The sequence below is a fragment of the Pleurodeles waltl genome, chromosome 8 (genome assembly GCF_031143425.1).
Source record: "Pleurodeles waltl isolate 20211129_DDA chromosome 8, aPleWal1.hap1.20221129, whole genome shotgun sequence".
Lineage (NCBI taxonomy): Eukaryota > Metazoa > Chordata > Amphibia > Caudata > Salamandridae > Pleurodeles > Pleurodeles waltl.
The window spans coordinates 1,355,931,951-1,355,949,562 of NC_090447.1; the positions used below are offsets into that span (position 1 = coordinate 1,355,931,951).

At 41.2% G+C, this 17,612-nt stretch overlaps 1 protein-coding gene across 1 annotated transcript in view; it reads left to right on the plus strand.

The window, feature by feature from the left end:
- The window catches only part of MMP20 (matrix metallopeptidase 20), a 156,951-nt gene extending 151,140 nt beyond the window's left edge, over positions 1–5,811 (plus strand). Inside the window, exons 9-10 of the mRNA XM_069203201.1 lie at positions 2,736–2,839; positions 4,284–5,811. Of these exons, the coding sequence (XP_069059302.1) occupies positions 2,736–2,839; positions 4,284–4,384 (205 nt within the window). The 3' untranslated portion in view covers positions 4,385–5,811. The remainder of the gene's footprint in view (positions 1–2,735; positions 2,840–4,283) is intronic.
- The last annotated feature ends 11,801 nt before the right edge of the window (positions 5,812–17,612 follow it).

Sequence of the window (17,612 nt, forward strand, 5' to 3'; positions counted from 1 at the left end):
AAGCATTCAAATATCACAAAACAGTAATTAAATAAAACACAGGAAACAGTTTAAAAATCCAAAACCAATTTATAAAAATAGCTTATATTTTTATCTTTAAAATGACACAAAAACGATTAAAATCGGTTCAGGGGAACCGGAGATATGAATTTTTAAAGTATTATTATTTTCTAGCGCTTAGAAACAAAAAGCGCCAATCGGGTCATCTGGTTGCACCAGGACCGGGACAAAGTCAAACTTTCAGGCCGACCGCGATGGAGCCCTGCTCGGCTACAAGTCGCGGGAGGCCTCGGTTAAAAAGTTACCTTCTGACTTAGTCTTTATTTTGAAGTTTTTCTTCACCGGGACGAACCTGCCAGTTGAATCCGACCTCCTGGAGCCCTTGTCCGGATACGCAAAGTCGGTTTCCTCGGTGGTGATTTTTACCTTCGGACTTAGTCGTTTTTTCGAGATGAAAATCCTTCGACCGGGGTAAACCTGGATCTTGATCCGACGTCCATGGAGCCCTTCTCGGATACGATGGCTGGGAGGTCCCGGTCAACTTTTTACGTTCGGACTTAGTCTCTTTTTTGGATGTTTTTCTTTACCGGGACGAACCACGAAGTCAGGCCGGGTCGCGGTTGAGGCAAGCCGGCTAGAATTTCCGCGTCGGGTCGGTCACTTTATGGAGCTTTTTTCCAAAAATTCTCCAATCTTTTCCAAACTTCTGGGGCTTCACCCAGATGTTCTTTTAAGGTTCTTTTGGGGTCCACAGCTCACCCCAAGGGTCCAGAAGTTCTGTGATGGTCCTTGGGAAGTGCGGACTTCAACTCCCAGAATACACCTGGCGCAAACTCCTTTTTGGCCACTGGACAGTGGTCAGCTGGTCACTTTTTCAGGAGTTGGTGCAGGGGACTCTGGTTAGCAATTTTTCACCTGTAGCAAACAGGGAGTCCCTCCTTGAACCAGTGGAAGCCAGGCAAAGTCCTTCTTGTGGTGAAGCCCAAGTGTGCAGCTGGTGCAGTCTTTCTGAGTGCAGGGTCCAGGTGCAGGCCAGGGGTCCAGCAGGGCAGTCCTTCTTCTTCTTGTAGTTCCTTCTTCTTGAAATTTGGTGGGGATCTGAGGCGTGGGTGCAGGTCTGCCAGTTTTATCCTTGCTCCTGGGTGAAAAGCAGGGGGGCCCTGGTTCTCCAATCAGGGACAGGGTCGTCCCCCTGTGATGACCACTTCCTGGGAAGTGTGGCAAAAATCCATTCCAGAAGGCAACAGTCTCTAAAAATCCAACATGGATGAATCTGATTTTTGGAGGTTACATCTGGCTGAGCCCACGCACTGGTGTGGCTAAAAATCATAAACACACCCCTCTCCTGCCCTCTCCTAATCTAATCAAGGGGGCACCTAATTGTCTGGGGTTGCAGGATGTGGGGGTGTTGCTGGGTGCTGCAAATGTCCTTCTCTGCCTTTGAAGACCGGTTTGGCAGCCCTCCCCCTTCCTGCCTCACCATCTGCTGAGGGGAGATTCTCTCCCCCAAGCACATTCCTTTGTGTGAAGTCTGGCCACTTCACACCTCATCAAGGCAGCCTGGCAGAAGCTGCTGCAGGCTGGCCAATCAGAGCACAGCAGCAAAAACAATGCAGAGCTGAAATTGGCAACTTTTTAGGTAAAGTCTAAACTTTTTACCTGCACTAGTTATATTAAATCCAACAACTGGAAGTTGTGGGATTTATTATAACAATCAATTTGATACCAAATTCTTGGTATGTAACATTTAAGGAGACTTTAAAATTTAAAATAAAGTCTGCCCATTCTAGCCTATGAAGGCCATTTACTTCAATGAGGGAAAAACGAATTTGGCTGTTTTTACCTCACCAGGGCTTATAAATCTATTTTTATAAAGTCCCTGCTTATAGTTACATGGCACCCAGCCCTAGGGGCACATAGGGCACACCTTAGGGGTGACTTATATGTAAAAATAAGGTAGTTTAAGACTTTGGAAGTACCTTTAATTCCAAAGTCGAATTTGCATATAACTTTAATTTAAAAGCAGCCAGCAAGGCAGGCTTGCTTTTAAAATGACACTGGGCACCTCAGCAATGCACCTAGGTGTGCACCACCTATGCTGTGGTCCCTAAACCTACATGCCCTACCATATACTAGGGACTTATAGATAGGTTAACTTAGCCAATTATAATTAGCCTAATTTGCATATCCATTTTACACAGAGCACAGGCCCTGGGACTGGTTAGCAGTACCCAGGGCACCATCAGAGTCAGGAAAACACCAGTATAAAGTGGAAAATGGGGGCAAAAAGTTATGGGGCCTCTGCAATCAGCCCCAGTTTCTCACAGTTATCATCCAGCAGAGAGTGCTGGGGAGGGCCTACGTTGCCCTTCACTGAGTAGAGGCTGGAAAAGTGGGTGACTGAACTCGCTGCCGGGACATTAACCACCACAGGCCGTATCGCCTCCTAACTACCTGTTGAGCGCAGGTTCCTAAAAACACGCTGATCCCTTTTTCTGGCTGCAAGCAGCAGATCTTCCTACTTCCCTGCTTCCCAATCTCATTATAATTCTAAATGTATTTTTATTTACATATGTGGGTATATTCACATTCTTAACATAAAAATTATTTGACTTTGACAAGCATGTGATTTGTTTTTTTACATACAATCCAACAGCAAGTATTTCTGGCAACTGTTTTATAAAATATTTTATTATAATTGACTAACAATTGTAATAATAATTTGTACACCAAAGCTATGATGAAACTGAGAAGAAAATGGGAACAGAGTATCCTAAAAGTATTGAAGATGAGTTTGCAGGCATTGGAGGCAACATAGATGCAGCAGAAGAGGTGAATGGTAAGTATTTCAAGAAAAAATATTTCTTTAAAGTGTGATTTAATTTAATAGCCAAGCATTTTTACAAAACAGGCAGTTTCAGAAATCCCTTTACAATTCTATTCCTAGATAATGCATGCAGATGCTTTAAAATTACTGATAACATATCACTGGGCAATACAGGTGTGCTTTTTTAATTTCCTGCATATAACAACGGATGTTGCTATTGCACAGTTTAATGATGCTGAAGTAATCAACTTCAAAAAGAGTAACATGCTAATGCAGCCATGCTGAGATTCACATTTGTGACATACAGATCACAACAGATTACATCATAGAACCTCAAACTGTCTGAACCGCCTTCCTAGCAAAAATGAATTAGCAAATACTACAATCCTGAGGAATAATTAGGGTCAGATTTATCAACACAGCAAAAGTGCAAAGCAACAAAAAGTGACACAAACCTGCACAATGTGTTGATAAAGTATTTGCTTTTGAGCACAAAATGTCATAAAAATAACAGAGGTAGCGGTTTGCACTACTTTGTGTCAAGGAGTGTTCCACCGTCGGTAGAAGGGCATTCCCTCATTACCACCAATGGTTTTGACACAAAGCCCAATCTACTACCAATGAAATACACAGCCTTGTGGAATAGCTCTCCAGATAGTACTTAGCCTCAATGAGGTATGAAAACTGCTACCAGAGCAGACAAAATGGCCTGGGTGTGGGGAGGTATTGTTCTTTCCCTTGCAGGAAGATACGTTAGAGAAGACTCGAGAACTTCATTAAATTGTAAAGGAGTCTGCTCTTTCAGAAATCTAAGGTGAAAACTGGAGAAGGGAAACTTGTTTGATCCCTAGCCGGGATGGCGCCAACCCCAGTGGAAGGGCACTATCCTGAAAACAGTTTTTTTGTGACCACTGAGGGTGGTCCTGCTCATCTGGCTGGCCGCACCTCTGGTTGGGCACACAGGTTCCGCACGACAGAAGAAGGCGTCACCCATTTAGGATTTGGGAAGTAAGGGTCACTGAGGAATTGTTTAACGTAGGGCAAACATGCACTAATTTTCTTACGACTTTTTACCTTTCATCCTCTCTTCTTTCTATTACATTCTTGATCTAAACTTTTTTTATCTGCTTGAAATCTAACTCTGCCTTATCCTTAAAGAAAAATATAAACATTAAATCACTCGGTTATCCCAGTTTGCCTGGACTGTGTTAATCCTCGCCTTAAAATAAATGAGTAAACAACAAAAATCAAATTATGTTCGACTACATTTTTCTTTTCTACATTTCACCATATTATATATAGAATAAGCTGATCCTATTATTTTACTTTTAAAATTCACAAAATCTGCGAATATGTATATTGCTTCAGCTATTGGTAATGGCAGAGTTTGATTTACGTCTATGTAATATAAATGTAATACCTTGTCCTCTAATGTGAGTGTATATATTTTTTTCAGGATATATTTATTTCTTTTCTGGCTCCAAAGCTTACAAGTACGACACTGAAAAAGAGGAGGTGGTAAATGTTGTGAAATCAAGTTCCTGGATTGGATGTTAGAACAATGATAAAAAGAGAACTTTATAAAACTCCCAAATCAGCAGGCGGTTATTACAAACAAACACAAGAAAGGAACAACTGCGTGCCTTGCCAGGCTGACTTTCAACCAAGAGAGGTTGCTGATAATAAGAAACGTCAAGAAACATACAAATAATACCACGATTCCATATTATCACCTGCGTCGTAAAAAGATGTCAGAATTTTCTTTTTTCTGTTCTCCTAAAATCTCATCCTCATGGACTTTGTTATTTTGTCTCCTTCTGGGAAGAAATGCCCACTTATCCTGATTTACTTTGCTTCCCAGAAACTCTTTAAGGAAGCAAAGGAGGTAGGATTTTATGTACTCTGAAGTGAAACTGCTATTACATTTCTATCTGTCACTTAGCACTCTATACATACGCACATATATTTGGTGAAAGTTAATGATATTTTCGCGTCACATAATATATCTAGCGTCCTCTAGTTGATTGCAAGATGGCAACATGGATGCTTAGAACAAAGTCTCTGCAGGTATGCGGCCCGAACAACAAACACCGGGGACCATATGACGACAGGAGACGAGAGGTTGACACCCAAGTGACTCCAATATGACCAGTCACAAATGAAAAATATATTTTTCTCATCTCGATTTAAGTTTCACAACTCATATAGCCATTTCATATATTATGCCATGATTCAAAGTCCATGTCGTATGTTTCCATTAGTCACAAGATATTTAAGTCCCAGTTACATGCCATATTCCATTTTGATAATTCAGCCCTCCTTTCCCCTGACCCCAGCTCACTGATCGTCCCGTTTGTTGCCGCTTTTCATTTACGTTTTTATTTTATTTTGGCTATGGGTACTATGATGCTGCAAAAGACTTACATGCTATTGGCAGGTTTTGCCAACTCTTTCCATTGTTAACATTGAAGTATTCTTAATATGCGAATAATCTAAGCATTTTCAATGTCACATAAAATACGTATGCTAGTTATTTACAAAAGGGGCTATACATGTTTAAATATGTATTATTCAGAAATGTGCATCACGGAACACAATATATTCTCCTAATGTCGTTCACTACTACAGATAATCGTACTCTCTAATTCATTACCTAATGCAAGCTAAAAAATGGTCCTATTTATGTCTTGTGTGAAGCAAAGGTTGAATTGCACATTTCTGTTGCACAAAACCAATCGTGCTGTAACTCTTTGCAGCTAATCCAACTGTGTGGGGGACTTCTGTTTGGTAGTTCATAGCTATTCAGCAGTTGAATTGTTGATCTCAGAAATCTAACAAATAGGCCATTTGACATAACATAATATATGTGTGTGGTTTTACACTCACAAAAAGCTCATGCATTGTGATTAAATATTTAGATAAAACTTGCTACTCTGTGTTTCATGATAATCTGGTTTTGTATATTTCTGTACATTCGATGAAAATGTTTGATGAATAAATTATTAAGATGATCATTATTTCATCTGTTAAAATATTTAAATATTTTGGAACTTGGACAACTTTAATTATCCATCAGCCTCAGCCACTCATGGCTGTTTTGTGATGTCTAATTGTAATGTATGTGAAAACATGTCAAATGTCAGACACGATGTAAAGAAACAAGCTTTTTGCAGGTTTCCACCTACGTTTTGGACTACTAGCTGCTGGCTTTTCGACTCTGAAAGTGTATTGACATCTGTTAACCAGACCTCAGACCCAGTGTTTTAACCCATACAAATTATATGTTGAATTGGACACACCCAACTGATAATGTCTGACTTACTTTTAAGTTTCTAATTTATGGTACCCACAATATACTGGGCTTGTAAGACAGAGGCCCTCATTCTGACCTTGGCGGTCTTTTCGCGAGACCGCCGAGTTACCGCCGCGGTGAAGACCGCCGACCGCGGCGGTATGCCGCTGTGCGCATTCTGACCGCTGGGAGCGTTCCGCCGGAAAACCGCCAGCAGCCACACTGGCGGTCGGCGGGAAAGTGGAGACTGGTCAACCTCCACCGCCACGCCAGCAGAACACCGCCCACAGAATTACGACCCACATTTCTGTGTGGCGGTCTTCTGTTGGCGGTCACCTCCCCATGGCTCCTGTCACCTCCCGGAGGACCAACGCACAAGGTAAGTTGATCGTCCGTGAGGGGAGGGGGTGGGGGGGTGTTGTGTGATGTGTGCGTGCATGGGGGTGTGCGTGTGAGTGTGTAGAGGGGGTGTGTGAGTGCGTGCATGCGGGCGGGGAGTGCTGCTGTGCCTATGGGCAATGTGTGTAGTTCGGCGGGTGCGCATGTCGGCATGTATGTGTGCGGGTATGTGTCCCCGTTGTGTATGTGTGTGTGTAGGGGGTGTGTATATGTGCATGTTGGGGGTGTGTGCATGTCGGGGTGCGTGTATGTGCATGTCGGGGTGGGGAGGGGGTTCGTACCACCTCTGGGGGGTTGCAGGGGGGTGGAGGGTGTGGGGGGAGGACTCGGGGGGCAGTGGGGGGTGGGGGAGACCCCTATCAGAGCCAGGGAAGGAATTCCCTGGCCCCGATAGTGCCTACCGCCATGGTTCGCATGGCGGGTCCCGAACGCCAGAAACCGCGGCGGTAAGCAGGGTCATGATACCGTTGGCGGTCTTGGGTCGACCGCCGGACCGGAGTGCGCAGACTCCAGCCCCTCGGTCATGACCGCCGTGGCTGTCGGAGTGGGGAAGTGGCGGTCGGTCGCGGCGGTGACCGCCGCGGTCAGAATGCCATTTTTAATACCGCCGGTCTGTTCGCGGTCCGACCGCCGCCTCTCCGCCGACCGCCAAGGTCAGAATGAGGGCCAGAGTGTCTACTCATCGCTGAAGCACTGGTTGTGCCACCCTTCATGTGACAAGGTACAAAAAGGTTCCCAGCCTGCCACTGCAGTCTGGAAGGACTGTGTTTTCACTGCCAGTTTGACTTTGCCATGTAAACCAATGGCAAAGCCACCCTATCCCTTGACATTATATATGTCTCCCCAACAGAAGGCATATGGATTCCTATGGCAGGGAGCTGTATTTTGTTAAGTAAGACATATATTTTTTAGATATGTCTTAACAGCAACACTTCCAAGTTGTCATTTTGCTGTGGGTAAAGTTGGTAGCCCTATTGGCTAACACAGAGTTACCAGGTGGCATTCCAACCCAGCTAACTTTTGACTGAGGCTACCAAACTGGGTTATGTAAGGTATCACATTAATCATGCCATTAAATGTGACCTGATGGCCGGGTTGAAATTAATATCACTATTAAAGGTGCTTGTCCAGTAGCCTCACAAAAATGCATGTGTGCGCACACAAACACACACACACAGGTGCCATAAAAGCAGAAATATTTTCATTTCCCATATTCCATCTATAAAGTAAGTGACATCACTGGGTTCCAACTAAAATTATGTTCAAAAGAACCCAGGCAACAGGACGCCATGCTCCATCATCCATCTACACTGGAAGAGATATACTTTCCTGCCATTTTGCAACTTCAATGACCTCTTCAGTGTGTCCTATTGCCCAGTATGGCCAGAAAAGAGCAGATACAGGCAAGGGTGCTGCCTGTTTGGGCCTGTCAGATCAGAAAGGGGCATTGAAAAGAACCCTTGTCACACTTGAGTGGTATAAGATAATCCTGTGTCTCATCTAGCACCACATACTACCTACCGCCCCAATCACACCCAGACCTAGATGACCCAAACACTCACAGGGCATTCGCATCACATGTAGACCCAACCTAATAAACATCCCCCTTCTACCACCCACCATCAACCTACAGAACACACATTTCTACTCATGCTCATTAATGTTCACTCTGAGGTACTTCACACAATAGGCACCGAGACCTCATCAAAAGCTGGATACACACTCCATCACAGAAACATGTTTAACCCTACAGTCTCACACAACTTTGAAATGCTTCTTCCCACAGACTACAACATCCACCACATGGACTGTGTGCATAAGAAGGAAGAAGGCCTTTCTGTCATCCACAAATCCTCCTGTCCTACACCCTAGGCTAGCAAGTTACACTCAACTCCATGTAGGTTCTGGCATGTGATTCCTCACTCTCTGCAAATTCAAACCACCACCTTTACCTCCTTTCCACCTCATCCATGTGACTTCATCCTTCCAGACAACACAAGCTCAAAAAAAGACACATTCCTAAGCCTCATCGGCACCCTCCAATTGGTACAGCACATCACACAAGCAACACAATGCAAAGGCCACATCCTCCACCTTGTCTTTTCAATATCACCAACAATACAGTAAAAACCAAGGGCAAACCTCTACAGAGAACTTCACCATCCCTATCTCCCTCCTTAATGTCCTGCCAATAAGCCAAGAATAACCCTTCAGAAATCTACAAACCTTCAGATCCCTCAAAGACTTCTCCATGGGCAACCTAATGCTTGAACTCATCTCTCACACTATTAACTCCCTGTCCAGCACAAACACTCTTCTAAACAACTTCAACACATTTTTGAAAAACTATTAGAAAATTAACTCCCCAATTACAACACACAAGTTTGAGCCAAAGCCTTCTGCACCCTGGCACTATAAAGTCCTAGCCATAACTGAAGCGTTTTATGTCATATAGCTATTTTTTTAACAAACATTAGTAGTGGACCATGCCTTCCCTTTTACCTAATTCCCAGTCATTTTTTACGCTTTTTAATAATATACTTTGATCCCGGGCAAAAACAAGAAAAGCACATAACGAGATGTGGGTGCAAAGCTTTTTAAGGAGATATGCAAAATAGCATTTCCCTTCCAAGTCTCATATTAATTTTTGTTCTCTGCTGCAGCAGTAAAAACTGTTGAATGGAATTAGAGCAAACGCTTGACATGCCGATCACAGCAGCAGTGAATGCTGATTCACTTAGCCATCTTTCCAGGTCTATAATTGCTTACTACTTTCTAACTGAATCCATTATTGTGAAATTATTAAGAGACATAACTAGGCACTGCTGAAAATATTCTTTTAAATATGTTGAAATTGCCTTCAAGAACAAGGTTAAATTGACCACTTGCAAAGAAAATCTTGTTTTTCTTCTCTGGTGCCACATACTTTCTAATATCTTTAATAGTAATAGGGGCCAAATATATGATACGTTTGACCTGTAAAATGTGTTTCTACATGAACCAAAGGCAAAATGCAAGTCAGTAACTTGTTACCAACTCACATTTTGCTTTTGTGATTCGGTATTAGGAAGGGGCATGTAAAGGGCATCCCTTCCTAATAGCGAGTTGCAGTGATATGTAAGAATTTTTTGCGACCGTGAATGCAGGTCGCAAAACATTCATACTTTACTGACTCCTTGAAGGAGGCGGTAACCCAATCGCAAACGGGAAGGGGTCCCAAAGAAACCCCTTCCCCTTTGTTAATGGGGGTGCAAAAAAAATTTCAGAGCAGGCAGTGGTCCCACAGAGCGCGCCCACTCTAAAAAAAAAAAGGGAAAGAAAGCTTTTCATTTTTATTTTTGAAATGCATCTCGTGTTCCTTTGAGGAAAACTGGCTAAAAGTGTTTTTAGAAACAACTTTATATAAAAAGCAGTCACAGAGAGGTTTTTCTGCTGACATGAGCAGGCCACCATCCCTGTGAGTGCCAGCCATTCCCAATTGATCGGAAAATGCGACCTGCCTCATGAATACAAATGAGGCAGGTCCTTCGCGACCCGTTTGGGATTCACAAACAGTGTCTCATACACTGTTGTGCATCAATGTTTGTGACTCATAAATTGTGAGTCACAAAAAAATGCAAATTGTGAGTTGCAAATACTGAGGGTCATACATCTGGCCCTAGATGAAAATAAAATGCAACACATGCACAGTGCGTATGTCACGTAGGTTCCTTCTTCAAATTGCAGTAATCAAATATTCAGGATACAAAGCTGCTTGGAACACATTTTTTGCACCAAAAAGTATGCCTGCACATTGAGCTCACAAATCAAACTTCAAATATAAATCATAAAAGCTCACATTAAATGTAATTTGTTCTGAGACTTAAGGTGAGACAGGTTTAGGAAATGTACATTGTTGGTTATATGGAGGGAAAAAGAAAAAAATACAGTTTAACAGAAGAAATGCATAATAGGAAAACAAATGCAGAGATATGTGAAGTCCATCCCAAAGGTGACACGTTAAACATTTAAAAAATAAAAATAAAACAAAATAAACTGTGTCTGATCATAAAACATTCATTAGATGCAGGGTTTCATTTAGAGCCACCTGATAGTGCTCCAAAAAGGGAAAATGCCACCTAATCACATTACAAGATATTTCTTCCACTATTGATCATTACAAACATATCTAATAAATGCCTAGGGTTAGAGTGACAATACCTTGGAAGCGTCTTAGTACTGCACATATCATTATCTTAAATGTCTCTTGCAGTCTTTTGCTGCCAAAGGTTATGTAAGGAGTTATCTGCAGAAACAATATTCTTCTGGATGTTTCCAAAGTTATATGAGTATACTCTCAGGAAGGGCCATACTTTATTAATTAGATTATGATCTCAAAGAAGAGAGTATTTTTGTGATTCTTTGAAATGCTGCCTTAAACATATACATACAATCAGAAATGTGTGTAATTACTGTTTGATCGTGTAATGGCCATCTGGAAGCCAAATTGACGAAAAAGGGAACAATGAATTGAAACAGACAGGACCAGCTTTAGTACTGGTGGCACCATGTGCTTCAATCTCTCTGCTGCTCAATTACTTCATCCTTGCATTCCCTCACTACCACCAAGCAAAAACTGCCTGTGTTCTCTCCGTAGCCCCTATCTCACATACATTTAATCTGTACTAAAGCACTGGTAAAGGCTGCTTTTACAAATCCATTGAGCTATCTCCATAAAATACAAATCTGTTCTTTGCAGTTGGACTATTAGCCCTCTGTGCTACTTTGTGGCAAGGTAGGTCGAAACTGCACTAGACAAAAATAATCTCTTTCTCTAGCAGAATCAGTAAGCACAATAAGGTTCTTGACATTTTTTATTGCTGCCTGAAAGCTGAATGCTCAAGGAACTCTGCTGCAGGTGCTGTTAAATCGTAGGTTGTTACTAAACACAGCATCTTCCCCCTGTGGCCAGTGCCCCCTTCCAGGTCCTCCCCCAATGCAGCCACACTGATCGTACTGCCCTAAAGCCAGCGCTGCCTACTTGACATGCCATCTTCACATATATTTTGGCTTGGTGGGAAGGAATCTTGTGCGTATGACTCTAATCAAAGCTAGTGGGTTTCAATTTGCAACCTGCCTCATTCATATTATTGAAGTAGGTCAAATTGAGACCCTCTACGACTCAGTATTTTGTGAACCATCCTATTCATTTGTAGATTTGTTCACAAAATACCAATGCAGTCAGTAGACGTTGGTGTGCACATTGCACCCACGTCTACCTCTTTCTTATTGGGAATTTACTAAGAGATCCTTTCCAGTTTGTGAATGGTTACCACCAATTTGATCATAAAACATTAATACATAAGCTAAGGAATCAGTATTTGGAAGGCACGCCCTTTATATGCTCCCTCCAAGTACTGATTTTGTATTTGTCCTGAAACTCAAATTGTTATTCAGTACAATTTGAGTTTTGTACATTAAAATGTCATTTTGCAGTTGCAAGGGCTCCAAATTGCCCTTTCTGACCTTAACTTCCCTGTGTACAGCCTACAATTGTACTAAGAATCCATTTCCAAAGGTGGTCGCAAATTACATGCCGACTTATTCTAAATCAGTTTTAATTTTGAGAACCGACCTATGTACTATTCGGTTGGTTAGCAAAATCACCATTCAGAGTAGGTTTCATTTCTACCTGCCTCATTACTATTCATGAGGTAGGTCACGAATTGGGGCTCACTCTAATTGGATGCCATCACAGGGGTCATGACCTGCCACGCCCAGCAGATCACCACGTCTGTGATCGTGTTTAAATAAAGCAAACCTTTTTTTATATGGAACTTGTTTTCCTTAAAGGAAACGGAGCTGCATTTAAAAAAAAAACTTTATTGGCAGTGGTTCCCTGTACTACTGCCCACTCACAAACAAACTCTATTTTTCCATTCACAAGGGGTAAGGGGTCCCAAGAGGGACCTTTGCAAATGGGTTACCACCTCCTTTGAGAACTTGGTAGCCTGTCAATGGTTTCCAACTGAAACTGAAGTCACAAACCATTAATCCATAGCATAGAGCATCTTAACTTGGAAGGGATGTCCTATACACTCATCTCCCAAACTGCAATCTGGTATGCATTTTAGTTTTAAACCCATTTTGCTGTCTAGTAAGCACTTATTGAATCACGAAATTCGTACATTCTAAAAAGTCATTTAGCAGTTTCAATCCGTGTGATGTAGTGAATCATGGGGTTTGCAACTGGTAGATGGCTTCATACATCTGGCTTTAGTTATTTAGAATAAAATAGTAACTTTTTATAATCTTTACACAATTAGCATTGTGAATCTGAGTAGTGCAGTGGAGCCAGTTCCTATGACATCTTAACTTAGCATATGGGAAAACCTATTAGTGATACCACTCCTCCTTAAGGGAACTTTATTGGTATGGTCATCATGTCACTCCAAGATTCTGATGTCCATAGAAATCCAGGGAGTAAATTATTAAAATTAGACACAACACGATACAGCAACCAATTTCGCCTAAGGCTTGGGGAGGGGGCAGGTCCCAAAGAGGTCAGAGGTGAGATGTAGGGGAGAAGAGTGTGTAGAGTGTTTGTATGTGTGTGTGTGTTGATTCAGAAATAAACATGCAGCTTATTCAAGTAAAAGGACAAATACATTTACATACTAGCTAAATCCAATATATTAGGACATATCTTTGCAGCAAAGTACACACAATACCTTCTTGGTGCAACTACACAGCTGTTCAAGTGCAAAATGTCTCAATTGAATAGAAATCAAACAATTTAAGGTCTAATAATGTTTGTTAATTGGCACACATTTCAGTAATATATTGTTTCTTGCACTCTTTAAACAATGTTTTGAAATCAGCCCAAGTGTTATTTTGAGGCCTGAAAATCAACCTGTCTTGTTTCCGCACTTCAGAACGGTTTTACTCTCCTCAGCCAGGCACTTCAATCTACTTTTCTCAGCTGCCTGGTCTCAGCCAGGCACTTCATTATCTCCAATCTCTCTTCTGTAAACTTTCTGTCCTATTCTCTGATTAAGATGCAGTATCTTCTCCAATCCTGTCCATTCTCCAATCCTGCGAAACCTGAATTCTGAATCTTGGAAAGCGTCCCTCAACTTTAACCCCTTTGTAATGTTTTGAGTCTCTTCTGCTCCAGGATAAAAAGAGTGTTACCCCTCACTCCAGGGATAGGTGCGGTCAAAATGTACATTGAAGCCAAAGGACTGAGGAGCTATAGCAAAGATTATTTTAGGGCACTCTATGACCAGTATCAGTGTTAGGTGTATTTCCTTACAATGTTACATGGTTCTTGTGACCAGCAAAGGCCAGATGTAGGTAGAAATGGGATTGCGACTCGCAATTTGGAGTCACAATCCCATATGCAGGATGGTGTCCCTGACACCATCAGCGAATCGCAAGGGGGTCGCAAAGACCCACCTCATTAATATTAATGAGGTGGGTCGCAATTTGCGACCCCCTTGCGATTCCCTGCACTCACAGGGATGGTGGCCTGCTGGAGACAGCAGACCACCATGTCTGTGACTGCTTTTTCAATAAAGCAGTTTTTTTGGGGGGGTATTGCAGCCCGTTTTCCTTAAAGGAAAACAAGTTGCAATACACTCGTGAAAATTAAACCATTTGGTTTCATTTTTTCAGAGTAGACAGTGGTCCATAGGACCACTGCCTGCTCTGAAAAAATATTTTATGGCCATTCACAAATGGGACCCCTTCCCTTTTGAGAATGGGTTAGCACCCACTTCACATGGGTGCTAACTGCGAATTGCTTTGCGACCGCGTTCACGGTCACAAAGCAATTCTGCACAGCGATGCGACTCGCAAAATGGGAATGTGCATCGCGATGCACGTTTTGCATGGCGCAAACTGCGAATTTCGAAGTTTGCGCCATGCAAAACGTTTCCTACATCTGACCCCAAATCCCCTATTCTGTAAACACTGTCTTTGGAATTCAACCAATTTTTCTACTCCCAGGCACTCTATGAATAGTGATCATATTCTGGCCTATGCCTTTAGTAACAGTATCTCTTTGTTGACATAAATTTAGCTATATCTAACATATCAGACTTTGATAAAGATTGCAGTCTGTCTAATATATACTATGATCAAACAAATAGACTACAAATGGAGCTATTTTTCCAATACTTTGACCCATGGAATGTTCTAAATTCACGTTTATCTGTGGTTGAGCTCTCATGTTATTGACTACAATAAGTTCCATGTTGTAAAATAGCTTGCTGATTTGCTTTTATTTCAGTATGTTTTCCAAGACACTTTCAGAAGTACTAGGCCTGCCAGCTTAAAATCTACTTGCTGAGAATTCATAAAAATATATTATCAAAGCAATAAGCTATTTTTGGGCAAAGAACTATATGGAAAATAAAGAAGAGAGTCTAAATACCTTGAAGAATAAGGTTGTTTTCCATGAAGAAGCAAAAGTAGTAAATCCCTAAACGTGTTGGCAAAATGTATACAAAAATGTGAAAAAAATTTGGGATACAGTGCTAAAGTATCAATTTCAATGACACTAACATTATAATTGTCTAAATGTGTATTATATTGTTAACATAACAGGTATAAATTGACATGTGTGATACATAATATATGAATATTGTTGAAATGCATGGTAAAACTCATCGCAATACTGAAAAAAATATACGAAAGAAGTGATAATTGATTATTTGCTACTATTTTGAAAAAATGGCTTGTGCTACTGCATCATTGATCTTATTTCTGCCCCTGCTTTTATCAAAATATTGGGATCATTGTGATTACAACTCTAAAATTACTTTATCAAAAGGGCCTCTCAAGTATTATTCTTTACACACCCATAGTATCAACAGAATTGTTTTTTCAGGAAAATCTTCCAGTACAACACTCTTTGATCTTGTAATGACCACTTCAGATGACCTTTCATAAGGGATATTTGATGAGTACTGAGAATTTGTGTATATGTTCAGCAAAAGAGGAGTAGAGACATTATCACTGCACAGACCTTATGATTGTAACATTGATCTATGGCCATGTTCAGCAGGGGGTTGGACATAAACAGGTGGTTGGACATGGGGCCTGGCCCATGGTCAGGCCTTGGTTCAACCCCTGCTGTGCATGGCCAAGGGGGGGGTAGGGCTGTGCGCACACCTGTGGGGGCTAAGGAGTAGGGTTCCCACAGGGATCTAAGCCCTTCATCCAACCCCATGCCACACAGAGCCAAAGGCAATGCATATCAGAAAGTTGGGCACCAGTAAGGGGTTGGGTGTAGGCCCTGCGGCCATCCCCACACTGCACACAGCAATGACTTTACAATAAAAAAACACAGAATTACCTGAAAATGTAAAGGTTAAACTTATGTTAAGGTTAGGTATTGAAGTAATATCTTACTTTGGATTTAATAAAACCCTTAGAAATTCATTGAAAAAACAAAGGCGTAAGGGAAGTTACAGTTTGGTGAAAAGGTCAGTTAAAATATACAATTTTAAACAATCAAAACCACTGAAATTCACCATTAAAGTTATCTCAAGTACTATAAATCCTGCCCTGAAGTAACTATGAGTTATGCACTTACCATGCACTGCTAATTACTTCCCATATTGCCTCACCTATGTCATCTTCACTGACATCATTGATAACATCACTGCAACATCTGAAATGAGAACACTGTGCATGGCAGGAGCATGAGTTATAGTTACTTTAGGGCACAAGTTATAGTTACTTGAAATAACTATAACTTGGGGAGAACTGAAGGCTTCAGTCTATAACCAGGACAAAGACATAAACTCTAAGGGTGAATTGACTGACCTTCTGTGCGGCTACAGGGACACAACAAGCTGCAAGTGCCAAGCTGACCAGTAGCATCTGGCTGTGGACTGGGCCCTGCAATTGACCTCTGCCTGACAACCTGTTAGTCTCTAAGTGCTTCCAATGGGGACCTAGGGCCCTTAGAAGTAAACTATTGTGGCTATTTGGGAACCATAAGAACGTTTGAAACTTTTGAAAACTTTTCCTCCAGACCAGTCAGACTTATAAAATCCTTCAAACTTTTTGACTTTCAAACTTTCACTGGGACCAATCCACTTGGTATACCTGACCTGACCTCAATCGCAGTCAGATTGAAATTGCACCTTGGGCCCGGTCCACAACCACCATAGACTCTCATTTGCACTTATCTTTTTCTTTATGCTTTTTCCTTTAAAATCTTTGGAAATTCATATATCTGTTTCCCTTATTGGATTTCTGTTGTTTCAGTGTCATTTTGATTATTAAATCGTTCTCTCTTTGTATAAACCTGAAGAGGATTTTTACCTTGTTGTGTTTTTGGCTTTTTATTGGTACTCCTAATTGCTTTACATATTTTTGTTAAGTTAAGGTTGTCTGATGTGTGCATAGCTACCAGGGGTTAAGCTCTGGTTTGAATTACTGAAACCTTTGACTAGGCCTAACAAGATAACTGACTTTATTAGTTGTGGTGGACACCAATCTAGCCCAGCTAATAAAACTCTTTCTCACAGGTATTTTATGGTGCATAATCTAATGAGTTGTGATGTGATAATGCTTGTTTGTGTAATATGTGCACTGATGTTACCTCTCTTGATGTATGTGCTGTATGCTGTGAAGAATAGAAAAAAAAGGAAGAAACAACATGAAATTAAACTCACTATCAGCATGCCATAGAGCACCTATTGCACTGTGAGGATGGTCCTTTTTCGATTAAAGCTCTTACATCCTTTTAACCTGTATCAGAGGTAAGGGTATTTTAAAGTAAAGTAAAGAACATCTCTTTAAACTGTGTTTTAAAATCTGGAATTATTATCTCAGATATTACTACATATTTAATTAATTTACTAAAAATCAGTAGAATTTGATTTTATTTTGATAGGTTTATGTTTTGGCTTGCCAGTTACAATCAAAATTGATCTAAATGACTATCTTTCAAATTCATGCAGTCTTCATAATTAAAACTCTTCCTTACTCAAATATGCTACCTCAGCGATAGGTAGCTTTCTATTATGAAAACATTGGTGCTGAAAGCCATCTTTTAATTTTGCGTGATTGTGTACACTTCGACTAGCTGTGTAGGAT